The following is a 27,080-nucleotide window of genomic DNA, read 5'->3' as shown; positions in this document are numbered from 1 at the left end:
TATGCTACTCTAAGCAGCTTGGAAAAGGCATTTATCAAAAGTCATATACTTTTTGTCTATGCACTGAAAACTAATACAGTCAGCATACCATGCACTAAATTGGTCTTTAAATATTTTTCAAGTAAACTATGTTCATCTTAAAACATGGTAAAAATCTTTCTAAGCACAGAAGAAAGAGAAAAAAAAATGCACTAACTACTCTGAATTGTATATTTAATATAAAATCAATGACAGCAAAATCTATTGTATGAGATTCACTGGAACAGGGAAAAGCATACCTGGCAGGGCTTTATACATACAGCCTACTCCCAGTGCCTTTCAGCTATTAGAGCCCTACACAATGTTTGGCATGAGTACATAAATTCATACTGCTTCAGCTGTAAAAGCTGTGAGGGATAGCTGAAGACTGTTGAGCTTGATGTAAAACAACAGGTTCATCTACAGAAAAAGACCTCTCTGACATTAAAATAAATACGTAAACCTTTATAAACCACTCCTGTAAAAGTGGTTCAGTCTCTCCTTTAGGCCTAATAGGAAAAGCTAGTGAAGATCTATCTTTTTTGCCCACTTTACTGACTCTTGAAGAATCCTACAAGCAATGCTTGTTCTGGCAAGAGTAGAGACAGGGAGTAGGAAAAACACAAAGACTCAAAGCCTCCTCAGGCTGTCACTGACCTCCAGTCTTTTCACACTCTAATACCTGGCATCCTGACTTGTCCTGCGTTTACGACACAAAACTGCAAAATGCAGATCACAGGAGACAGCTCTTTGCTGCTGTTGTGCTTCTGTAAGTCCTTCTGGGACAGCCAATAATGCATGTGTGAGACGTGCCAAGAATTAATTAAAGGTGGCCTCCTTAAACAAGAAGTCCATACTTCTGTTGTGATAGTAGTACAGTCATACCTTGTGGTTTCTAAACCCAACTTGCTATGGGGACTGATCATGAAAGATCCTTCTTTCCTCTCCACTAAAATTGAGTAATCATTGTTAATCTACAGTGCTGTATAGGGAAACATTTGGATGCAGTATAGCAAATGTACAGCGAGGAGTATCAAATACTTTAGCAAGAAGAAAAGAACACATTTGTTACTGAATCATGCATGTTAGGGTAGCTAACATTATATTTTTGTTGTAAAGTAACACATTTTTATACCCACAACAAAACATGGACCTGCAGAACTTTTCAAGCAATCTTCTAACAGCTTCATACGAGTCTTTTGCAGTTCAGGACTGTCCCATTCATTTGCTTCAACTCCCCAGTATAAGTCTATGACCTGGAAAATAGTATGCAATATTGTTACATTATCATATGCCTTTTCTACCTATCAAACTAAAAATTAGCTTTGTCAACATTTCATGTACTGCTAAGCATTGCTCTGCAGTGCAGTAAAAGGCAACGACATTTATACCCAGTCCTTTTACAGACTGGCAGGGTTTCCTTAGGTAAATGACAATTCAAGCCTCTTATTTTCCCTCCCAGATAGTTCCTCCTGGGACAGTCTCTCATTTCATATTCTTTTTTTTTTTTTTGCAGAGATTAGCATGACAAGATCTTGATTTGATGTAGTCTTTATTTGCTACTAGATTGCATATAATGGATAGGTAGAGAATAATGACAAAAGCATTGATAAAATTCTGGCTCCGTGGAAATTAATGGCAGTTTTGCTGTGGATCACAGTCAAGATGACTTGACACCCTGTGTCATTTGTATCCACAGGATATAAACTCATCCTGTGCACATGGCTCAAAAGAAAGAATATGTGTGGTTCTGTAATATCGCACTTCCTTTGTTAGCTGCTCTTTGTTACTTTGGAAGCAGAGATTGTATAGATTCACAATGGCAGACAGCTTGCTGTCCAGCCTGTCATCTGTACCTACAGACTCAGTTTTATCGTAATTAGTTGCGAACAAACTCCTGGAAAAAACTGGAATGTGGATGTTAAACTTATCTGAAGAAATTAAGTGATGAAGTGTCACTTCACTACACATTTTAACTAAAAGGCTGAAATCTTACTGTGAGAAGTTGAATTTAGAATAGGGATCATATGTATGCATTTCTTTTGGAATAAAACTTATGGTATGTGCTACGACTCTCTCATTTAAGCTACTATTGATTGCATACATCATGTATGTAAATTGAACAAAAAAAAGTCCAAATGGATAGTTACAAAAAAAAATGAAAATTGTATTAAGACATGAATATATTACAATATTGTTTATTGTAATATTGTTTGTACTGTGGAAGCACTCTGCTGTTTCCACAAGAAACAGAATCACAAAACCATTTGTTGTCTAAGCAGATCATAAAATCAGCCTGAAGGTCTAATATAAGAACTAATAATGGGTTGATGTAAAAGTAAAATTCCCGGGTATACAGCTGGTTAATCTCCTTGGAAAATTTCTCATAACAATAAATGCCAAGGTTTAAGACCTAATTCTAGAAGTATTTTTGCCCATGTTTAATTTCACAACCAACAGTCTCATCAGTTATTTCTGCCAGAAAATTTTCGGACACATGTCAGTGTATGCTGGAATAGGCGCACTGTTGCCAAACAGGAGAAGTAATGTACCATCTGACTGATGATCAGTGAAATAGCCCAAATGTATAGAATGCATTGTAGCCTACACTGCCTAGAAAATACATTTAATATCTTTATTTTTTACAAAAACTCTGTTCCACAATTTTGCTGGAACAAGCAGCTTCTACTTTACAAAACTGCACCTCAAACAGGCTTCGTATTTCCCTCATTTGCACTGATTTCTTCTGTGTCCTTTTTTCTTTTAGTCTCATTAGGAAGAAACTGTTCCCTTCTTCCTTTCTCCCTTCTGTTATTTATCTATATGGTTTCATTATTGAACTTCATATTGTATTCAGCTGTCTGATTACTTGAATGATGTATGATAGAGCTTAAGTATTCTACTCATAAAATTAGAGCATCTTAGCATACAGTCCAAAATATTTGAATTACTGGTTGAATGAATTTATTGTGAAGCTCATCTGAAATATAAAAGCAATTTCTATTTTAATTAACTGTTCAGAAATCACATTAATTTTCTAAATGTGAAGAGGAAATTCTCTGAAATAGCAGATACTGTACGGGCTCAGCGGCTGCCTTCTGTGTGTTATAACATTATAGATTATGGGGTAACACAATTTTGGTGCTGCCCTGGTTCAGCTGGGAACTGCTAACTAAAATAAATAGGATTTACAAAATTAAAGAAATGGAACAAGAAGACAACTGTATCTGATGTTGAAGTACGTTTTTACTTGTACTTGGGAAAACTGTGTGATAAACACCCACTCTAACTTCTAGTAAGGCTGCCAGGGTGAGCTACAATCAGTGCTGTGTGTGAGAGCTACTTACACACAGTGGACTGACACTGATCTAGTTCAGTTCCACACTAGTCACCTAAAAGAGACTTTTCATTCATAATTCAGTGTTTCCTTTTGCTTATTTTAGCTTTTGTCCTACCAATCTTACAGTTTCACAGATTCTTCTAAGGAAGTGAAATAATTTTATCTTTATCACTTCCAAGTGCTTAAAGCAGCACTGAAGAATTTCATTCATGCAAAATTCCACTTTCCTTCTAGCATATATCACATGGTAAAAATGATTTGAAACAGTTCATTGTTCCCAAGAAGGAAAGAATATGCTGCTAATTAACTATGGTTAGTTATCCTCCAACATTTTTCTATTACAACTACTTTCTTTAACACCTCTGTCCTCCCCTAAAAAAATACTGTATTTCAGGTACAAAACACCATGCACTCTGGAAGTCTTTTTCTCAATTTACTTGCTTTCTGTCCTCACCGACACCTGTTTTTCAGAAATGTTTTCTGATTCAATGGAAAAGGAAGTCCATTGAGCGAACAAATTTATAGAGTGATTGAATATATTCAATTCTACTTCCACACACATGGTAGTTATGTTCCCTAACAGCTCCCACCAACTTGAGGACGCCTGACAGATCTCATGCTTTGCAACAACTGAAACACTTATCAGTGCAGCCAGATGACTCAGCGGAAGCTGGAGCGATGTACTCAAATGCATTTAATTTGGGCCATGATTTATTAGGAAGAGGGTGTCTTCAGGACACCCTATATTATAGCGCATTTGTGGTAGTCACACGCAGGGTAGTTCTTGTTTGGTCAGCAGAAGATTACATATCAGGATGAAAAGTCATGCGTTCTGCTCTGTATGGGGAAATGTAATTTATCCCTGTATCTGAAAAGTACATAATACTTTCTTGATATCGCTGCACTAAAAACCGTAGTCTTGATTTTGCATGCTAACCTAAGAAATTCAGTGTATCAGGAAAGGAAAAGGCAAAAAAACATGTTTTGATAAAACCTATCTCAGAGCCTACTCCAAAATGCTTTACTACTTTCCCTTGGTAATTTTTGTACAAGTTTTCCTACTTTGCTTCCACAGAAATGTGATAGCTTCCTAGCTGTTTTCAGAAATGTGTCAGTGAAGCTGTCTCTCAGACCTCATATCACATAAGGATCCTCCTGGTGTTGAAACTATATAATAAAATAATTTGCTTCCATGAATATCAACTAGAGTAAACTTCATTATTCCTTCCCTAGTGACTACATTACAATTGATTTGAAGACAGACATGTTTCCTCTCACAGAGAATTCATGGATTATGATCTACATGGAGGAGACATTTCCCTGCTGTCACTGAGATGTCTCCTCAAAGACGACTGAGAAATAAAGAGTTCATATTTTACATTAATATCACATGGTAGTAACAGGCAAAAAATGCTTTACTATTTAAATATCTTTTGCTATTCCTTGCATGTGTCACTGCAGCTGGGACTTCCCAATCAGCTGACGAGCTAGGACCTTCAGATTAAATTCTTTTATAGCCATACTCAAAAATCACTCTGGAATTTACCACCATGCAGATTCAGCAACTCCACTGTGACTCAGGGAATTAAAACCAAATATCCTAATTTAAGAACTTGTTATTTTGATTAAAAAACAGCTGCATGTGCATCAAGAATAATAGACTGGGAGGAACAGGATGTGTTCTAAAACACATTAGCTCTTTCCAAGTAAGCTACGCTTGGGAAAGCCGAGTTTTTGGGGTCACTAAGATGGGAGGTTAATACTAGTATGTGAGGAAGGCTTGAGGATGTAGAACGAGAATTGTTGAAAAACTGAACAACATTTATGCAACATCGCAGGCTGTATTTGTTTCTCTTAGCAGAGAGCCAGTTCCAGGCCTGCTGTCATATATGGGACTTTAACTGGATAACTTTACTGGACTGTGAATTAGGATGTATCTGACTTAATGTATCAGTGAGTTTTACTGTGCTGCCAAACTCATGTGTTTTAAGTCAAATGCAACTGTATTTATTATCAATTGTCTCCTACCAAAGATGTGGATGGGTCTATGTCTTCCATAACACAAAGGAAAACATGAACTGACTTAAGCAATGGGAATTTTACAATTGACATTAAAGGAAGCAAATTCCATAGTATATAATCTCAGTAGAAATGTTCCACATTCAATTCATTTGGTAATCAATTTCAATATTCACCTGGTTAAATTATTTTCTACATTACAGTGGAAGACAAACCCGTAGTGAGAGTAGCTATAACAATTACGTGAATATACAGATGGTGCTACTTAATGATGATTACATGAAATTAAAAATAGGTTGCATTAACTTAAGTATGGTTTCTAGAACACGGTAAATCAGATGTAATATTATTTCTTCTTAAATACTTTGAATATCTAAAATAGAGGTGGTTTAATTAAGTTTCTAATGTGAAAGTTGTCTGTTTGTTGCCATATTGCTTTTACGACCAGTGCTATGTTGCATTGTAAAGCCCTGTGGTTTTTTCACCTATTCAGAATTTACCCCAAATCTGCCTGTAAAATAATTTAGGTACATCAATTCAGGACAATTAACATGTGAAATACATTTTTTTTGCAATTTTCTATTTTAACAATGATACGACAACAATTACAATATTTCAAAATGTTAGCTGTTCTAAACAGAGTTAATTTCAAGATAAAGTAATGCAAGATTCAACAGAACAAAACCTACCTGAAATTCCAGCCCATAGTTTTCCCTGCAGAATTCTCTCAGCTTAGGATACACATGTTCTCTTAGGGCACTCCTTTCTGCTATTGTATCTGTGTTGGGGAAAGAAATGTTACTAAATATTTATATGAACTCTGTTCTTTTAGTCAGAGATACAGATTTATAACATTAAACAGAACTCTTAAAACACACACATACGCACATACAAGCCTAATCAAAAGCAAGTGCTGGGATTTAATCTCCAAACTGTATGTTGCACTTCATGTTGTTTCACATAAATGTGTTTGTATGCGCAACAGTAGGCTTCATGCATATCTTAATATTGCAGCATATTTCAGTAAAGCACAGACAGAACTTCATTTTCAGTTTGACTTCTGTTTAGTTTTCAGGAAGCTGAATTTTACTAATTAGAAACACCATGAGACAGAGATATACCAACGATGAAACAGTTCTCTAGACTTACAAATAAATCAGTGATATGAGTTAATGACATTAGGTGAAACACTATCACTTTCTTCACCCTCTTTAATCTGGTAGTATTTTAAAAGGAAGAAGTTGTTAATGGCATTATTTATGGTATCTTTTGGTCTAGGTGGTTCCTGCTATCATACTGAATGCACAGTTCTGATATGTTATTCTCACCACAGAAGATGACACGTTTTGATAACAAAGTACAATATGGCAATGACACCAAAATTATTATTACATTCTGTCTCACCAAGTTAATCTGAATACATTGATATAAAATATATCACTCAAGAAACATCACTCAAGAAACACTCATGTCAAATGTGAAGTAAATTTGGTTAGTAATGAAATCTTGTATAGATAATAAATTTTATTGTCTCAATAAGACTAAGATATGTGATGGACTTTGCTAAGTTGAGATTGTGACCAGTGTCGACTGAGTTAAGACACAGAGGGATGACACCATTGCTAAGTTATTTTCAAAAATAAAACACAACTATTGTAAGCCACTAGATCTGAGTGCCACATAATGAAAAATAAACACTGTTAACTTAAGAATGATGGAGAATATCAACTGCAGTTAAAGGAATATTTATATAAATGCACTGAAACAAAACAATAGGTTAAAACTGATTTTACAATCCCCATGTTGTTGTAAACCAGAGATATGTGTGCAAATCTGACAATGTTTTGTTTATCAGAGGCCCAGCTGATACATTTAAGTCAGAGGTCTGTTCATAGAATCATTGTCACAGATTTAGAATATTTTTTGTTTTGTCAGTTCTAGGAAAGCGTGAAATACATAATTTAATTAGTTACACCAAATTCTTAATATTCTTCTTAATATTTAAATATACCTTTGAAATATTACACAAACGTGGTATAATTACCATTTATCTTTATAAACAGAAAGCAATCCAGGATACCTCCAGAGACTTATTTCTTGTGAAATCTCCATCAAGGTAAAAAGGCTATACCACAAAGGTGCGAAAGTACAGCCATGAGTGTAATGAAATTTATCTGAATTACACAGTTTTTCTTTCACAAACTTTTGATGGGGAAAAAAGTCAAAGGCTTAGTAGTTTTCATAAAACATCCTCTCTAAGTGCAACAATATTATGTATTTATGATTTCATGTTTCAAAATACACTAACTATGCTAATGTGTTTGAAGACAAAGAATGGTCCAGAGTCATTAGTCAAGTTCTTGCTCCATCGCAAGCTTTTTATTTGACTGTGTGCATGCCACTCAAGGCAAGATCCTAAATCTCCAGTGCACAGCTTTTATATATCCAACTTGAACACTGCAAATAAGACAGATCCTGCTCTGGGATACATTCACGGGCATGTGGCCACACTCCCTCTCTCCTCACTTCCCTCTGGGGAGGTTATTACCCTCCTCTCTCTGGCACTGAAGAGGCTGCAGCAGGAGTTCTGTGCCCAGCTCTGAGCACCCCAAAACAGGGGGAAGATGGAGAGGAAACTGGAGAGGCTACTGAGATGGTCAGGGGCCAAGAGCACATCGCCTACAAGGGGAGATTGACGGATCTGGGCTTGTTCGGTCTCGCAGACTGTAACGGGGACCTAACCTCAGCCTACAACTACTTCTAAGGCATTTACAAAGATGATGGAGCCAAGCTCTTTGTGGCAGCGTCAGGCAGCGCAACAAAGGCTATGATATCATATTACAGCTTGGGAAGTTCGGGTGGGACTCTAGGAGAAGCTCCTCTGGCCTTGGAGCTCTTCAAGACTTGAGTAGACAAGCTCATGGTTGATCAAGTTACTGTTGGCAGCACTTCAAGAGGGAGATTAGCCCATATGATCCTCCTGATTCCCCTTGCAACCAGCAGTGATCCTGCCTCTCAGAAGAACCTGCAGGTTTGGCTTCCTCATCCAGGCCCCTCACACAGTGCCTGGGAAGACTTTTGTTACTGTGTGGGTCAGTGACACCAAAACTGTAGAGTACAATAGCTGGTGCCGTGGACCCAATGTCCATGCCATATGTATTTCAGGGTATTTCACTCTGGATTGGGTCCAACTCCCACAGACATTCGGAGTGCATTAGGTGAGATCCTGGAGTTATTTTCCTGGTTTTCATCCCAAAGGAAATGAGTTAATGCACACCAAGACTGCTCTATGATGTGCGTCACAGTATATTTGATAGTGATGATCAAGAGATTCACCTCGGAAATGTACTCCAGATCTGGATGAATACAGATGCATCCTACAAATATTTAGGAATGGAGTGCAAAAAACAATGCTCTCAGCCCAGAGCCGCCTGAGTTAATACATAAGGAACACGGGGACCGATGAGTTGCTCCCTCCTTAGGATCCACAGCCATTAACTTTCTCTCATACTTTAGTGCCTAAGTCAACCTTTTCTTGCAGAATGTAGTACACAGCTAACAAGGCTAATTAGCCAGAGGGTTGCACTGTGCTGACATAGCAGTATTATTTTGGCTCCAAAGCAACTTTTCTCAGTGCCAGCTTAGAGTCACTGTACTGCACGGTGTTGCTGTACCTTGTGATAAAAGCTACCTGTGTACTTCGCTTCATTTAAAATATTTCACTTTTATTTTTTTACCTTCACAGTAACCAGGGCCCTTAGATCAGTCAGTGACAGATGACAGAAGACTATATATTCTATATTCTTTGCCTTAACACAGCTTAATTTTGGCATGTAAGTCTACGAAAACGCAGAGCATCATATCTTCACAACTGAGTAGAATAAACTCAGTTGAAAACCAACTTACTACTTGGTTACTGAGCTAAAACAAAACGATTCTTGCCTCTCAACTAAAATTAATCATGACTACAGCTTTGTTATTAAGGAAGCAACAATTCAGTTACTGTTTGCAGTTACTTAAATGATCAGTGTGACAGCAGACGAACAGTCTTACTAGGGAACTAAATTAGGTTAAGTCGCAGCAAAAAAAAAATTATTGGAAAAGGGCTGAAGTTAAGAGGAAACATGATTAAATGATAAATAGGAAATATATTGTCTGAGGTATACAACAGATAAAATCTTATTCTGCTGCTTTCCATTTATTCCCGTAGAACTTTTAGTCTGCAGAACCCCACTGGCTCTAGTTTTAGAACATGGTGCCATTCCCTGCAGCGTAACTTGTAGAGCCTTGTTCAGAAAATGAAACAACACACTGCAAGAGTAGTGCTCCATTTCTAACACCTTATAAGTGAAACAGAAAGAGATAAAACAGTCCTTTAACTAGGTCTGCGTTCTGGGTAAGACACTCGGCATACCCATGCTGTATTTTTATTCCTACCTCCAAATCTAATGGAATGTGCTTATCTAATTGGAATTTGCGTCTGGTGCTTATATTAATGAATTTTAGAATGCCTGTATTTGTAATAATTGTGAAACTTTAAGGAAACAGAAGTGCATATAGTTAAGATGAACTACAGTAATTAGTATGGATAGCAGATAAGCTGGTTTAATTAAATAAAATCTAACCTGATTTACAGTGACAGCAAATCTGTGAAGCTGGCAGATCCTAACAACAAAAATGTCACACAGGCAAATTCCACCTTCCAGGGTGCTGCTGCAAATGAATGGATGAACTAAATGACATTCTTCTAGCAGCCAAAATGAGACAGTAGCTGTGAGCTGAGCTTTGTACACCTCCTAATGTTAATTCTGATACTCTGAAATCCAAATGATAGTCCACAATGACCTTTGGGAATGAAACTACATCTGCAAAACAGTTAAGACAAGACTTAAAAAAGCTCCAACCCCAAATTTGCGTCCAATATTAAAAATCAAACCAAAAAAACCACCGTCTTGCGCAAGACAGTGACTTGCTGAACACATATCTTTCTTGCAAGTGCTAACTCTTGCAGACAGGTGCCTCCTAAGCCAGTCCACAACCACACCATCCTGCCTACCCCTACACGTTGAACTGACTGAGAGCACCATCGCAGCCCTCCCTCTCTTTGTGCATCCCCCGTGTAATGCTGAGGACAGAACTGAATTAGCCATGTATGCATTTATGGCCTCTCTGCCAAATAGTAGGCAATCGCTGTTTAAAAATGAGTGTTTGTGTGAGGTGTGATTTCTGAAGGCTTGTAGCTCAGTCAAATCACTGCCAGTTTTCATTAAAGTACTCCAAGGTGCTGCTTCTCAGCGTGAACTATTTCCATGCCAAAGTCTGACCTTCAAACGCAAGCTGTTCTGCTATTAAAGTAGCTTATTTTGGTTTTAATAGGGAAAGTACATTTTACATGCCTGTGTTAGTAAACAGATGATGTGTATTTACAAACAGTTGCCAAACGTTAATCTCTGGGATAAAATAAGTCATGGAAAATAGCCAAGTTGAAGAAAATTTCCAAATGTATATGCAAGTGAACAGAAAGAGTTAATATGGAAGCCCAATGGAAACAATTGCCCATTTTCAAGCACCAGTTATTCTGCCCTAAGACCTAACATTTTCTCTTCTTGCTCGTGGTCTTCCTGGTCTGAGTTCAACCACAGTGATGGGAATGGCTGCGCGTGGGCTGCAATCCCACAATGACTCTTACTCAGCCAAGGCTCGATGCAGCTGAATGAGGAGGTTGCTCAGCCCCATCCTGTTACCGTGCGTTGCACAGAGGGTGCCACTGTGGGGGCAGTGAGCCCCACTCGACCACCCTCAAAGGAGCAGCGCATTCAAATTGAGAGTCTGTTCACAGAAACATAACCCGTGAGTCACCTTACCCAAGCACGATGCAAGCTAAACCCCTCGAGCAGGGAGGCTGTTTGCGCTGCCACAGTTTGACTGACAGAGGAACGCGGCATTACCCAGCTTGTGTGAGCCGGCAGGAAAATTGCTGACTGACATATCAGGTTGAGGCAGGCCGCTGAACCTGGAAGGACCAAGGCAGAAAAAGAGGAAGACGAAGAAGAAAAGAGCTGCCCTTGCAGCCGTTCAAGGTACCACAGAAATAAACGTCATACGGGGTCACAGAGCTGCCTGCAGGTTGCATCTCCAGCCCATCGCCCAGGAAACTGCAGCTCCTTGTATGCACAGAAGAAAGAATTTCTGTATCATCCCCCTCCGTGCTTGGTGTTCCCGTGCTTTGCAGTGGGTCAGGACAGAAGCTTGCTGGGGGTCTTGACCTCCCCTCTCTCACAGCCTACTTCTCTGCTAGCTCAGTCTCCACACAAATGCACACAGATATGTTTATTATCACATAATGTTGGAGTCTTTTGTGCAACTATGGAGGTCTGAGGCCCTGGATGAGCAGAGGACATCTTCTAATCTAGTCCTGAATGCATATCTGCTAAGATACCCAGCTATTTACTTGTTTTAAGTGTTCTAAATGCTTAGATTTGCTGGATGGGTAGGACAGATTCTTGCCACACGATTTTTTTTAATGCGCTGCAATATTAAAAAATGTGGGCATTTTATAAGCACTGTCTACTAACTGCAGTGAAAATTTCTGTACTTGAATTATCTAAGGATATGATGCAAATAAGGTTAAAAATTACTTAGCAGCAATACCAAGTAAGGAAGTGGCTGCCAAACCTCTTAATGCTAGTATGTTCTTGTCACATAGGACTATTCAACTGAATTATTCCTTTTAAACTGCCTTTTTTTTCCCTAATAATGCACAATAGCATTCTATATTACCCTTGATACTAAAAGCTTTGAATACCAGCAGGTAACAAATGTCCCTAAATATTATGGAAACCTTGTCTCTGAAAATAATACTGTAATAATCAGTCATTTGCATTTGTATAGTGCCTTTCATCTGAGAATCTCAGAGCACTTTGCAAGCAATGAGTTTGAATCATGTAGCTGGTGAGAGAGGGAAAAATGACTTGAGCTACCTAGTACCCTTGCCTTCCCAGAAAATTAACTCCATAGACTGTTGTCCTTTCCTTTCCTTGGGGGCTCTGTGAGTAGAGAGCATTAGAATAAGTATCCAAAGCTCCCCAGGACTCTTTTTAGGGAATGGGAACAGATTGATCTGGGTCACTTCTTCCAGTATGGCCTCCCCAAACAACACCGCCAACCTTCAGGTCTTTACGGGCTCTCTAAGAAGGCAAATGAGAAACTGGACAGACTGAAGGTCATTCATTAATTAAACTAAAACTCATAGTGGGCTGTAACCATCCAAATAAATTCAGACCAGCAAAATACTGCAACATTACTGTGCAGTACTGTACATAGCTGCTTGTCCTCAACCAGCCTGATGGCGGGAGGTCTCTCGTGGGACGTGGAGAAAGCATGCATGACTCTGGTAGACTAAGGAGGACCTAGATCGCGGTCCTGTAGCACATAGGTTAGTGCTCTAGCCACCAGGATATTGCAGAATAACATTAGTGTCATTTCCCTCTCCTCAACCTTCTCAGTTCTTAAAAAAAATAAAATGCAACAACAGTGGGCTGAGCATTTGAGCACAAAGGAATAGCCACGTGGAATGAAAATCAGAAGAGACAACGGAAAATAACATTAAAATAGTAAGTAATCCTGAAACATGTCTCTCAATTGTGAAGAAATTAGAGGATATGACTGCAAATTTGTGGTCTACATCAGAACATTTAAACAAACACATTTTCAGAACAAAAGACCTAACTATCTGAGGCACGATTCAAAATGTAGGGCATAATTATAAGTCTAAAACTTCCAGTTGCAGCAATTAGGTCTTCTTTTTTAGCCCAAAATCAAACAACCTATTTAAAATGAGGTGTAGTTTTAAAACCTATTTCTCTGAAGTGTTCCCTACTGTCAGTTCTGTAAGGTGAAAAATTTAAACAACACATAGAGAGTATGTATTTATTATTTTTTATGATAATGCTTAATAGCTGGCCACATTTCACAGTGACATCTTATAAAATATCCTGTATCTTGACTGTTAATATGATTAACCAGTGCCACCTATTGGCTTAACAATAACACCCAGCTGTCAATTTATTTACATAAAAAAAAATGAGGCAACTAGTAAAATCAAAGGGGTCAAGACCCGTGTTAAAATACAGAATTTTAGGGAAATACCAGTATGGAACTGGCATGACAGAAGAGAAAAGCAGTTCCTATATCTAAATATCAAAAGACTTTTGATTATTCACACATGATTGTGTTCCCAATTTAAAACAAAGTGTTCTGAGTTTTATTATGTGTACAGTATGCTTACATGAAACAAATTTGGATTCTGATCCAAAGGTTGGTGAAGTTAATGGAAAGATCTTAAATGAAGTTCTACATTTGTGGCATATACTGAAACCCAGTACCTTTTGATGCCTTACTGACTTCCACAGAGTTTGGATGAAATCCTTCAATCCATAAATAAATTAATAAATAAACCCCCACTACATACTCATCAAGTCTAGTGGGTATGGTAGGAGTGAGGACTCTGAAGCAGAATTTTATCTCATAATGTATCTCAATAACTAACCTCACAATACCCCTTGGGAACACAGCACCCTTACGTGTAGATGTTCTTAAAAAAGAGTTAGGTTGACCTGGAATCCTTTCCCAATCCTGCAAATCATCCCTAGATTGCAGCTTGGGTGCCTAGGGGCCCTTGCATCCCTCGGCTATGATTTGTGGCGAACACTGCAAATGCAAATTCATCTGCCTCCAAATGCCAATGCACAGTGGGAGCTTTAGCGGCACCATGGGTTGAAGGCAGAATCTCTACAGGGGGAGAATTTTGCATTCTGCAAACTGCCCAAGTGGAAGAATTCAACAAAATCTAATTCTTTCATTTAATAAAGCAAACTAGCAAAAGCTCTTGAAAACATGACAATTTACAAACATTTATTGTCATACAATTAAATGATGTGACAGGAGAAACCGAAGACACAGCACATTTAGAGATACCAAAATTAAGTCTGAAAATTATCTCTGCGGAACACCGAAGCTTATTACAACTAAGCACTGGAAAACAGCAAAGCCTGCAAGGACAAGAATTTGCAACTATAATCAGAATTAATGTGAAAAAAAACCTTCTCATGATATCTAAAAGAGGACTTCCGAGTGAGCTGTGCAAAAAACAAAACAGAAGACATGAAAAGGGCCAGTGCAGTAACAAAGATACATGCAAAAATCCTACTAATTCATCTAGAGGTGTCAACCCACACTTCAAAAAATTATGAAATTACCTAGAAAGCAGAAAAAAGGCTGTACAACACTGAAAATATTTTTAACAATTAAGTTGTGTGTACAGCAGTAGATTTACTATTTTTTTCTGACATGACTAGACCAAAGAGAAAACAATCAGGGTACATTACTAAAGCACTTGAGGTAATGAGGCAGTGGCAATCAATAAAGCAATGGGATGTCACAGACATTTTGTCTCCAAACTGAACTGCAGATTCAAGTGCTGGAAGCAAACGTAGTATGTTGTAGGCTTAGAGAAGGCATAAAAAGAGGCAAGCCATAAAAAAAAAAAAAACACGAGAAAGCAAGACTTATAAAAGCACACGCGTATTTCACAGTACAGGCCAGTGCAGACCCATTAAATACACCTTGTTCTGAAGAAATTCCAGTAAACATTCCTATGTGACTTTACATCTGGCAGTGCTACAAAGCTACGGAAGAGCTCTGCAAGCGCTGCTGGCTCTCCGGTAAAGTTGCCCTTCCCTTCTCTAAACTTTCTATTCAGGTTCACAAGTCGCAAAGTTCTAATCCAGATCGTCCTCTTTCCCACCATTTGGTGGAAAATGGCCATGGTTTGGGTCACTACAAAAAGGCTGAAGTCAGTCGGGCCAGCTGGAAAAGCATGACTGATAAATGTAGCCTACTGAAAGATGTGAAGACTTTTATGCAAGAAGATGAAGAACTCTTGAACCTGACCCTTGTGGGTCTGCAGACATCCCCAGAAAAAGTGAGAGGTGCTGCTTGCTATCAGTGCAGTAAGTCCGCATCAATAAGGTAGGAGTTTTCTTTGTAACAGACTTTATTTTTCTTGATGTTAAATGGAGAAGGCTATTAAATAACATCACTGTGCCGTCAGGATAGTGCTTGGCTGCTGTAGAAACAGTTATCGAAGATGAAGAAACTAAAGGACAATCCCTGCAAAGGAGAGCAGCTGCAAGAGGGCATTAAGCCCAGAGCAACAAGACTACATGAGGGAGGGATGCCAGAAACTCAGCCACGCCTTGCCTAAATAAGAGAATCTCAACTGATTTCTTACAGGACTATTTCACAAACTGACAGACAACTTGTACCTAGCTATAACCACCCACTTACAGGCACTGCAGTACAACAGTTTTTAAAAGTGAGAATTCCAGGCGGGGTCTGTGCTAAAAGTCGTTGAGCGTGACCAAATAATTCACAAAACTGGCTCATTCTGATGGATTATGTAACGTCTGAGAGGAAAACAGTGATTGACATGTAAAGGAAGAGTGATTTATCTTACCTCCATTCTCCCTTATCCTTTCCAATTCTAATGATTCATGTAAGCATTGCTTTCAGTTAAGATTATATAATCCAGTTGAAAAGGTCATTTTTTATAAATTTTCAAATGTATCTGGTTTTATGAGAAAAATATTTTTGTGATGACTTGATTTTACTGCATTTTTTTTCTTGTTCCATATTTTATTCATTTTTTCTGCTTGCTAACCACATTTAGTTGATGATATATAAGGTAATAGTAAATTTGCAGTGTAACAATCTTGAGGAGTTAGCAACTGAAAAAGGACAATACATGTTCTCATCACTTACTCCATTTGAGAAGCAGATGTAGTTGAAACAACTAAGTTCAATTTCCCTCTAATATATTTCACAAGTGTGATACAGAAAATAATATTTGAAGAACATCCAGAACTGGCATACCAATTTAATCAATCAGTGACTGAACTACAGACTGCCTTCCAAGTTAGTACTTTCAAATTACTTTGGCATTCTTTCCTAACTCTTTGCTCTTATTTTCACAATAATGATACCCAATGAGCTACAATGACCTGTAAAGGAGGATAAATATCTTCTGTGATGCTATGCTCTCAACAGCAGTGTAGAAGATGGCTGAAAGTGTAGACTTGGCTTCATTTCCCTGGAGGTGTTCAAGGCCAGGCTGGACGTGGCCTTGGGCAACCTGGTCTAGTGGGAGATGTCCCTGTCTATGGCAGGGGGGTTGGAACTAGATGATCTTCAATGTCCCTTCCAACCTAAACCATTCTGTGATTCTATGTTTTCCATTTCTTGCCCTGCCAGACACTATCAGTCTTTCTCAATGCCTGTGAAGGTCTTTGTCCCTTAGCCACACAATAGCTGAAAACATCTTCAAGTCATCTTTTGCCTTCTACACCTACATACGGTTAAACAGAACTGAATCCACAACTGGGGATCTCACTTCTTTTATTTGAAACAATTTTGAATTGATGTAATAACTGTGAGGAGCTGACTGTCGTATTAACACTGAAGAAATACACCAGCAATGGAATTGCTCAGTAGAATTATATAGTATTATGCATGGTTGATTATAGAAAGTATGAAATAGAAAATTCATAATTAGAACAGGTGGAGTGTAAGGAGATCATTTGCATTTTTAGCTCTGTTTTCTAAAGAAAGGAGTAATATATGATAATCTGTGTGTCTTCTACATGTTTTCTGTTCTCTTTTGAAAAATATTTTAAACTCATTTCAAATCTGACAGAATGATATTAATCTTAAATATAATGAATATCCTATATGAGAATAAATCAGCAAGTAAATAAGAAAAATCCTGTAAATGACTTTCCTCCTCCCATTCATAAATAAACCATCAAAGGAAAAGCTGTAACACAAGCTATTAGACGCTTCAGAAATGCCTTATTTGCAGGAGAGCTTCACCTGAAACAAGCATTTCTCTGCAGGACGTGCACACATGGCAAAATAATCTTTATGGGTGTTTACTGCTTTATATTATACACGCTTTTCATGGATGCACAGATAGGCTTCCTGACATGGTAAAAGGATGAAAAGGTAGAAACTAGATTTGAGAAATTTATGAATAATGACATAGACTAGTGAAAGTTACTAAAACTCATTCTAATCTAGGAAATTTTCAGCGAATTTTTTACCTTTGATTGTTTCTATTGAATAATGAGTTTATTTTGTGTCTGTGTATGTTGCAGCTAGCACTACTGGTAGTGCTATGGAAGACATAGCACAGCAGTGTGCTGTACAGTCCATTTTCCTATGTATTTTCTTAACTGGCTTGGAGACAGCTCATAAGAGCTAGACTATCTTCTGTCAGGAATGGCACAGGTATGTTTGATCCTGCTTCAGGCAGAAGGACAGATCCGAAGGCCTCAGAACATCCCTTTCATCCTCCTGGTCTGTGATTTGCACAACAATAAATGACCGTCTAAGGTGCCTTGCACCTCTGTTATGGACATATTTCTGCTTTAATGGCATGTCATTGAACTCAATGGCACTCATTTTTCTCACCACAGATTGCTTAATCCTTTATAATCCCATAATGTAAATTACTTGCATTTCAAAGTCAATCACTTTACAAACTTTGCTAGTGTCTTTGTATGCCAAATTAGGGACCACATACACAGGAATGCTTCAGTAACTGGCTTCAAGAGCATTGCATAATTCTTCATCACATTTAAATGTAATCCGATGTATATATAAGTAAATCAAGACCATTATCAAACAGTAATACGATTTTATCTTTTTCCTAACATTTACCAGTAACCACTCCTAAAAAGAGGATCAACACTTACTGTTCACTGCTCTCAGTATCTGAGCTATCAGAAATACTATAGGGTAGAAAGTGAAGAAGAAAAATAGGCATTAACAAATAACTAGAAAGTGAAGAAGAAAAATAGGCATTTTCTTCAGAACAAATAATTTTGTCTTGCCAGAACAATACAGACTATGAATCTAGCCACCAGGATTATTATCAAGTAAGAAAATATTTTTTCTCTGATCTCCTTTTCTAGAGTTTGTGGGACCTTTATTAAACAACAGTAGGTATGAAAAAATTTGGCTGAATACACATGGTCTTGTTCATACAAAATTCCCACTGAAGTTAGTAGGATTAGGCATTTCACTGGGCAATAATCCATATCTTGAGACTTGGAAAGGTTATTACAAGTACCAAGACTATTGACTAACTAGACAAATTCATGGAAGTAAAGGACCTCACAGATTATTAAACTCAAAGACATAATCTTTATCATTTTGTCCCTGTTGTGATCTCTTATTCTTTCATCGTGCATCTGAAACTGCCGGGGTCACAGGAGGAGTATTGGGCTCCTTTGGTCTAACTCACCATGTCTCATCTTACTGCATGTGCTTCTCGTTTATCTTACACATAACAGCTGATGTGCATAACTACAAATATGGATAACTCCTCTCATCTAAAAGGATTAAGCCCACATAGTTATCAATGGTTCTCAATCATTTAGAAGTAATCTTAATCTCATAAAATCCAGTCAGTGAGATTGCTTGTCAATAAACATTGAGTGTAAGATCAGGCAGTGTCAGGGATCTGTTACAAATATGCTAAAGTGCCAGTCAATTCTTCCTGCATTGCATGGTCAGGCATCAATCTTGTACGGCACAAATAAACAATACCAACTAACAGACAATATATATTGAAACCACTGTGCTAAAAAGGGATTTTGGAGGGTTTGCACAAGCCATTTATTTTGCCAATGATTTTTCACTTTGAACTTCTATATGCTTCTGAATGTCTATTTTGTACTTATATGAAGTGCTGTACCTTGTAAGAAATGCAAATGCTCTTTAGCAATATAAACACATCAAAGAGTCCAGGCTTCAGAAATGCCCGCCGATAGCAAACACTCCAGTTGGGTAGCTCCCTGACACTAAGGCTGTCCAGATAGAGTTCTTAGTCATTAATTCTCATTTCATCTTAATGGTTTGTAAAATGTTACGAATTAGGGACTCTGAATAATAATTTTACAAATAACATTGCTATGTATCACACATACTCTAGTAACTACATGTCTCAATACCTGATTCAGATACAGAGTTGGAAGACAAAGCTGGAGATTTATAAAGCATAGGTGAGACTGCAAAGGTACTCAGTAGAGTGATATGGACTTTATTAATAAACATGTTTGAGTGTTTAATCATACCAAAGACGCATATTACTATACTGAAGGCTGCAGCTGTGCCACCCCAAGCAACCGCTAGAAGCAGCAGCAGAGTCGTACAAGACTGACAATTTGAAATCTGAGCTGTTCAGCTACTTGATCAGTCCCAAAGACTGATACTTGGCAAGAGCATGACTCCAGATTAAGCCCATTTGCTAGACTTTCCAGGTTCTGGCACCAAGTATATTTTGAACAGCCTGATAAATCTAGTCTGTAAAGATGACTTTTTTTTTTCTCCAGATCCAGCTCCTGTACAATAACGACTGTAGTGGGTCAGGCATAAAGTCTATCCAGCGCAGCATCTTGTCTCTGACCATGGGGGTTAGCAGATGCTTATAGAGGGAGTTAAGACCAGGTCAAAGATAGAGGCAGGCATGTAATTATGGGGGTGATGGGGTGGCTTACAAGCATTGCATGTGGCACATCTGCTCCTCGCGCGACACAGCAGCATGTACATGGTACTTAGCACTGACTCGGGGCTCCCTCCTCTTTACCTTGCTGCACTCCCTGCTTTCAGCTACCTCTGATTTAGCCCTACTCCCCTTTTGACTACAGATTTTGAAAGTAAGAACCTCTCTCCAATACAAAACCCAAATTAATCAGAGTAGCATCAGGCTAGTGGAGTTATTTTAGAGTTGCACTGGCACAACCGTCATTAAATTGGGTTCTCTAATTCTATCTATTATTATCCTTCTTTAATTAAAATTCCAGTAAAGGGATAAAGCAGTTGTCTTGAACAGCACTGCCTATATTAAAAACTGCCAGATTTCTCTGTATTCCATACACACGACTATCTATGACTACATTATGTTTATATCTACCACCTTCAATATATTAAAACCTTAAGTTACTGCTAGCTAAATATTACTAATGTATTATTATTGCAGCCTGAAAGGATATCTTATCACAAAATACTCTTTCAGCAGATGAAAATCCAAAGAAATTTCATTTGTTTCAGATGAAAAAAATTGCCACTTGGGCACTGCCCTCTTATCTTGTATTAGATGTTCAGTGACTCCTTGATCTAAAGTTTTCTTTTGGTAATAAATATTTAAAAATTCTCCGAATAAAACTTCAAGTCTAACCTAGGACTTTCTCTTGTGTGTTTACGCATCCTGTGAACACATGCATACGCCTACATAGTCATGTATTTAAATTTCTTAAAAGGAGTTATTTCACTGCATAAGCTTAGAGATAGGATGTCACGTTGTGTACCCTTTGTACTACAGTGTTCTTACGTGATTACAGAAATCCTACCACAGAATACACGTGGTCTCCTTGAAATGCAGCCTCGGAAATCCTCGTTAGTGTGCTGCCCAGCAGACTGTTGCTCAGCTGCGAGGTCATCCCACCGCCCTTGATGAGGCAGGAGAGATTCTCCCCTGGGTCGATGGGGAAGGCACTGTAACGCTGCCCGCCTCTCATTTCAACCTCGGTCTCGCACCTTGCTCAAGGAACAATTCACAATAAGGACTGGATGCAACACTGCTGCTGTCCACCATCTAACGTATTGTTCGAGAAATCAGTATTACATGGAATTTGCACAAGTGTTTCATGGTCACTCACCGTACGGGGAAACTGTGTCAAGTGTATAGGGGCTGCAAGCTCCTCTTCGTCTGTCATTGAAAGGATGACCACTTTGCACAAGAACGAGGCACGCTCCAGTGTCCTACACACATCTTGACTGCTCTGCATTTCTAGTGTAATAAAAAGCTGTGTGCATATAGATCTGTATGTATGTACAGAAACTAAAATATATGGAACTGGTCTAGCATGCAAATACATCTGAAGGAATAAAGCAGTATTCACAAAGTTACAAAGGAAGAAAAGAAACTGTAGGTTCTGCTCTGTTTTAATATTATTTCTTCAATCTAAGAAAAACAGTCATAAAACCTTAGCTGCTGGTGCATGCAACCCTGAATGTTTACAAGTTTACTTGGGGATAAAATCTAAACTCCTCTGTAAGGCTTTTACTTTTACAATAGCATTTAACAACACCTAGGCTGTTCTTTAGTAATGCTAGAATTACAACCTGGAGTGATGCCCTTCGAACATAAATACCCAGTTCTTACAAGGGGTCCTAACAGCAAGTTTGAAAATTGTTGATGATAGTGTGGCTTGAGTTTTATACATCCATTTATACCATTTTATACAGTTTATACTATTGTATATAATTTGTGTATATGTGTGCATGTGTGTGTATACACACTATAGACATATATACAAAATGTATAGAAAAATACAATTTTAGGGTTTTTTTTTTAATTAAAAAAGAATAGTCATGTGGTTAAAAATTTGAAGTGCTGTTTTTTAAGTAGATAGGGGAAATACCTAATGCAAACTTTTTGAGCTGATAATTCCAGATGCTGCTTAGCAGGAAGGTAACTGGGTTTCAGGTAACGTTGCTTATTTGTAAATACCAAGAAGAAAGAACAAAACCAACGAACTAAATAGCTTGCTGTTTTACTAAAATAAACCCCACAAACCATGCCTCTTGATCTTAGTCTTGTTCCCCAAATGCACATCCTACCTTTTGAGTATGTGAATGAAAAATTCTGTTGAAAATTAAACAAAAGTTCTGAATGCTTCCACTTGCATATTTAGTACATTCAGAGGAAATCCTTAGCACAGTCCACCAGCTACATAAGCAAAGAATCCACAAAAAGAAGAGGGGGACACGAAGAGCAGTTCTTTTCCTACAGTTTATCAACAGTTTCTCAAGTTTACATGTCTGGCAGAATAAACTTCAATGCAATTCTGTCTCCATCCTAGCACAAAACGATCATTTCCTCTAACAGGAACAAAGGCTTGAGGATCTGCTCAGCAAAAAATCATCTTGTACTGGTTCTGCTCGAGATCTACCAGCCCTGCCTTGCAAAAAAAGTTAAAGCCTACATGAGACTTGGTCATACAGTCTCGAGCAGAATCACATCTTGCTTTCTGCTCAACCACACCAGCCCCACAGTTGTTCTGTGGCACCAGAGGAAGGAGAGAAAACTTCGCATAGAGGCAGAATACTGAAAACGGCATGCTGCTTTCCAAACTAATGAACTGTAGGTATCTCTGACCTCTGGGCCTCCTGAAATAAGACGTATTTCAAATCATGGCCCATACCAAACCCATGTTGCTCTCCCAAACTCTGAAATACTCAACTTTAAAACTATTGAACTTTTCTTTTTTTTTTTTTTTTTTCCCCAAATGTAGCTTGGTTTGTAGCTCTTAAACACTACAGTGATGTGCGTCACATAAAGCCATAAATAGCTCCAAAGTTAGGTAACCAGAACTAACACTTAGCATAAAAAAAGTCCTGGAGTTATTTGTCTCCACATCTCCGCAACACCTCCCTTGCAATTTCATACACTTGAACATCTGTGTTTTCCTTTAGCTAAGGAATAAATTCCACCCAGATTACATAAAATTGTCTTTATAAAAAGATCTTCGTGCAGTGTATCCAAGAAGGGACACCATATGGTATTTTGGGGCTGGCCAAAATGGACCACCATTAACTGAGCATTATTCTGGCTTTTGAGTATTTTTCCACATTAACAATTCCTCAACTACATTTTCTTCTTAGGAGAAACAACATTTCAGCTAAAAATAATAGAATACACCTGGAATATGCTAAGAATGAAAAGTTATACCTTTTTCTTATCACATATGGCAATAACTTCGTCATTAAAGCAATGATAATTCTTCATCTGTTATGAGTTATTCACCCTCATGTTCAGTAGCAGTAAACTACAAATGCACATAAAATGTTTTTTCTTTCAAATGTACATCAACATGCATAAAAATATATGTAACTCCTGCAAAGCAGCCAACAACAGGAGGTCCAAACAAAAACATTGGTAAGACCCATTTCTGCAATCATTATTTATAGGAATACTCCTTATCTAGTCAACAAAACTAACTGCAGATGCGAATCTCGCTTTATGCACCATGAGAAAATATGTAAATTGAGCACTGAACATTTGTGCTTTATTAGAATGGAGTGTTTTTCAAATTAATACATTGTTCTGGATAATGCATGTCAATGGAAACCATACGAAGTTGAACAGTTGTATAATAACTCAAGAAAAGTCAAACTCATTTAATAGTGTAAGAGAAGGAAATCTCACTCGGGCAGTCTGTGGGGAAGCTGGTGATGTTCTGACTGCACAGGTTAGTTTTATACGGTGCTTGTACAACAGAGGCATTAAAGTGATGGTAGTATCAGCAGTATCTTCAATTAGAATAAGATCTTACAAGATTTTACATTTCTACATGTATACATAGCACTTCATACTTAAGATTGTTAATCATGCCAAAACTAGTATTAGTTAGGTTTTTTATAAGTAATACGGTTTATAGTTTTAAAAAATGGTTACTTGAGGCCAAGAAACCATGAGGAACGTAAAGGTATTATCATCCTGTCTTCAATGGAACCACCTGTGTGTGTTGGATTTGGCTTTGTACACCTCTCTTGTCGATGCATTTCTCTCTGCTAAATTACGGACATGAAAGGCACCTTCACAACCAAAACTTAAAGAGCTCAGAGTAAAAAATTATCTATGTCTTAACTACTCAAAGCAGTAACAAGACCTTAAGTCAAACAAGCAGAAGGCTAACTTCCCCACTTTTGGAAGAGCCAAGAAACTTTAAAATTATCAGAGTTTTGACTGTATGTTCCAATTCACGGGATTTCATTTTCAAGACTAATTCCTAACTCCTGTTAAGGCATCAGTTTCAACCGGGGCTTGTAATATTGCCTTATCTCACCACATAATTTCTTGAAAGAGTCAACTTTGCAACTCAAATAATTTTCTGCTTGAAGTAGTGAGGAGAATCATTGGAATGTTCTGAACCTACATAGGGCTGATGTCACAGCTCCATAAAACAGGACCGTATGGAAGTTTGTATCTGTTGTATATAATAAGAACTGTATGATAATGGAAGGCGTCTATCCAGGCACTAATGAGTAGCAGAGAAACTGTCATTAACTGATTGCTGTTACAGTCCACAGATCTCGACATGTAACAGTAGAAGAATTTATTACAATTCAGTGAATATAACTTACTTTCCTTAACACTTTGAAGCAATAAAAGGATCTTGAGAAAATCAATAAATTATTTAAAGCAAAATCTTCAACCTCTTTTATCCAAAATACATACTTAATATGTCTGATTGCTTATGTCTACTGAAATGAGAAAATAGACATGTTTATATTCAAATAATAAAGCAACTTCAATTTTTCTAAAGATCCAGTCATGTGCAGTAATATGAACATTGATTAACTGATATAAATAATTTGAACAAGATAATACTGTTAACTACCAGGGGAAAACACAATTTCCCTTATCTACAAGATTTCTTCTAGAAAACATGAGACTGTAAAATGAAGGAATTTTGTTCCTATTACCCATGCTCGCTGTCGCCACTTACTGTTCTTTTTAGGGAGTTCTGTTTAAGAAATTTTACAAATACTCATTTTCCTAGTTGCCTAATAAAGCCATAATACATTTCAGTCATACTGAAGTATGCTTATAAAGAACAGACCAAACACTGATTCACCAGAGTTCTCCAAGATACACTCATTAAATTGATATAATTCAAGAAAAATACTTTTAAGATCGTACACTTCAAGTTGCAGATAAAGTTTTCTTGTGACTGCTAGCAGGATTCATCCCTAAGCTTCTCTGGCACCACAGTTCTGGCAGGTACAGAGCACAGCCAGGGGGTATTCACTTTTACCTCTGGGAGTTTGGGGACTCACAGCCCCTTTCAGGAGCGCTCTGCGCCAAGAAGAATGGGTATAAAGTGTATTGACATGCTGAAAATTAACAAGAAAGGCCTTAGTCATGCAAATATACATGGTGGTTTGGGGCTTAAAGATGCTAAATAGTTTACTAAGTTGGAAGTGTTTAACTCTGGCATTGTGAATTCTTCTAGGTATTTTGCAAACCGCATTTTTATTTCTAAGTTCTTTACCAGATGATATCTAAATCCCACTGTAGGCTTCTCTTTCTTGTTTATCCATATATTCTTTTTTTAACGTCACATGCAGTTAGTAATACCTCTGTGTCAGTGATATCACTGATAAGTAGTCATGGTTGTTTCTCATCATTTGGAGTCCCTAAATAAGTGGCCCATGTTGGTAACCAAAATCTGTAACCACTCTGAATTTTCTGTCCCATACTATCACTTCTGAAAGCAGAAGCACTGTTGCAGATCAAATTTTGGACATGAGAGGCGTTAATCACTGTGATCATATGATCCTACAAAGAAGCTAACATAAATAATGCTAAACCAACCAAATTATTTTCTTCCTCTCGGTGTTTTTTTCAAAGCCGAAATTTTGAAATAAAAATTCAAGGGTAAAATCCTGCAAATGGATATATATGGCTTCAAACCCCAACTTCTAGAATTAGTTTAGCAGTTTGTTGTTTTTTGTTTTGTTTTTTTAATTTTAGCAACTATCTAGCTAACATACCAAGCTATCCCTGACGATAAATGCCATTCACATCAAATACGGAGGCAGCAATAGCTCCACAGCTAAGGCAATGCTGGCAGAAACCCATTTCTAATGAGTAACATATCTTCTAAAAATCCACACCAATTTTCTTTCAGAGCCAAAGAAACATTTTCTCGATTATTGCTATTTATATGCCTTTGCCTAGATTGTAACAGTAAACTGCAAGCATTTTCATGCCCTCCTTACAGAATGGCATCTTTTCAAACCAACAGGGATGTCGGATGTGAGAGCGGAGAGTTTCCTTGTGTGGAGAGCAACTCGGAAGACCTGAAGGTGTGGGAATTCTTCAAGGCAGCGCTATGCCCACTTTTTTTTTGCTTGTGAGCGCTATTTCTCATACTCACGTAAGTATCGGTGCCAAGACAATTTTCACTTTAAAATTCAAACTACTTTGTCATTTCAGGCATGATTTTCAGAGCTCTGATGTTTGCAGGAAAGGTGACAGTATTGTTGAATTAAAAGTGTTGGGGGGGAAGGTGGTGGGCGGTGGTGCGAAAGAGAATTGTGAATACAGCGGGCTCATTTTTACAAGCAAGAAATGTCATAGGTGTGAACGCTTAATTTATTATTTCCGTGCTTCAAGTGGGAATATGCTTCAGCAACTTACATCTTACGGGTGGGAACGACACCTCCCGAATGTATGCAAATTCCACCTATCAAAGGGTAATTTTAAAAATAGGCTTTAAGTAGCAGGATGCCTAATTAGTTCGGGCGCCGACTATGCGATCCCGACTTTATTAAGCTAAAACTGCAGGTTTCAGCGCATGCTTCCCTGGAAGCAGAGTATGACCGGGATCAAAGGACCACATTTGCTGTAGCCCTCAGCCGGCGGCGACCTGCTTTCCCTCTGCTACGAAATCAATGGGCAAACTCTATGAACCGCAATATTAATCCACAAAACATCCCCCTGAAAAACCTGCGCCCTTCGCTAGAAGTCAGCCCGTTTCCATGGCCGAGACGCCGCGTACCCTGTGCCCCC

At 38.0% G+C, this 27,080-nt stretch overlaps 1 protein-coding gene across 1 annotated transcript in view; it reads right to left on the bottom strand.

Moving 5' to 3' along the window:
- The window catches only part of NWD2 (NACHT and WD repeat domain containing 2), an 86,750-nt gene that overhangs the window by 26,958 nt on the left and 32,712 nt on the right, over positions 1-27,080 (bottom strand). Inside the window, exons 2-3 of the mRNA XM_009886822.1 lie at positions 6,067-6,155; positions 1,158-1,274 (exon numbers count right to left, since the gene is read on the bottom strand). Coding sequence (XP_009885124.1) covers positions 1,158-1,274; positions 6,067-6,155 — 206 coding nt within the window. The remainder of the gene's footprint in view (positions 1-1,157; positions 1,275-6,066; positions 6,156-27,080) is intronic.

The sequence above is a fragment of the Charadrius vociferus genome, unplaced genomic scaffold (assembly GCF_000708025.1).
Source record: "Charadrius vociferus isolate BGI_N301 unplaced genomic scaffold, ASM70802v2 scaffold186, whole genome shotgun sequence".
In the NCBI taxonomy this organism is placed as follows: domain Eukaryota; kingdom Metazoa; phylum Chordata; class Aves; order Charadriiformes; family Charadriidae; genus Charadrius; species Charadrius vociferus.
The sequence above is the reverse complement of the archived record's forward strand: the minus strand, read 5'-3'. Positions and strand labels throughout refer to the sequence as shown.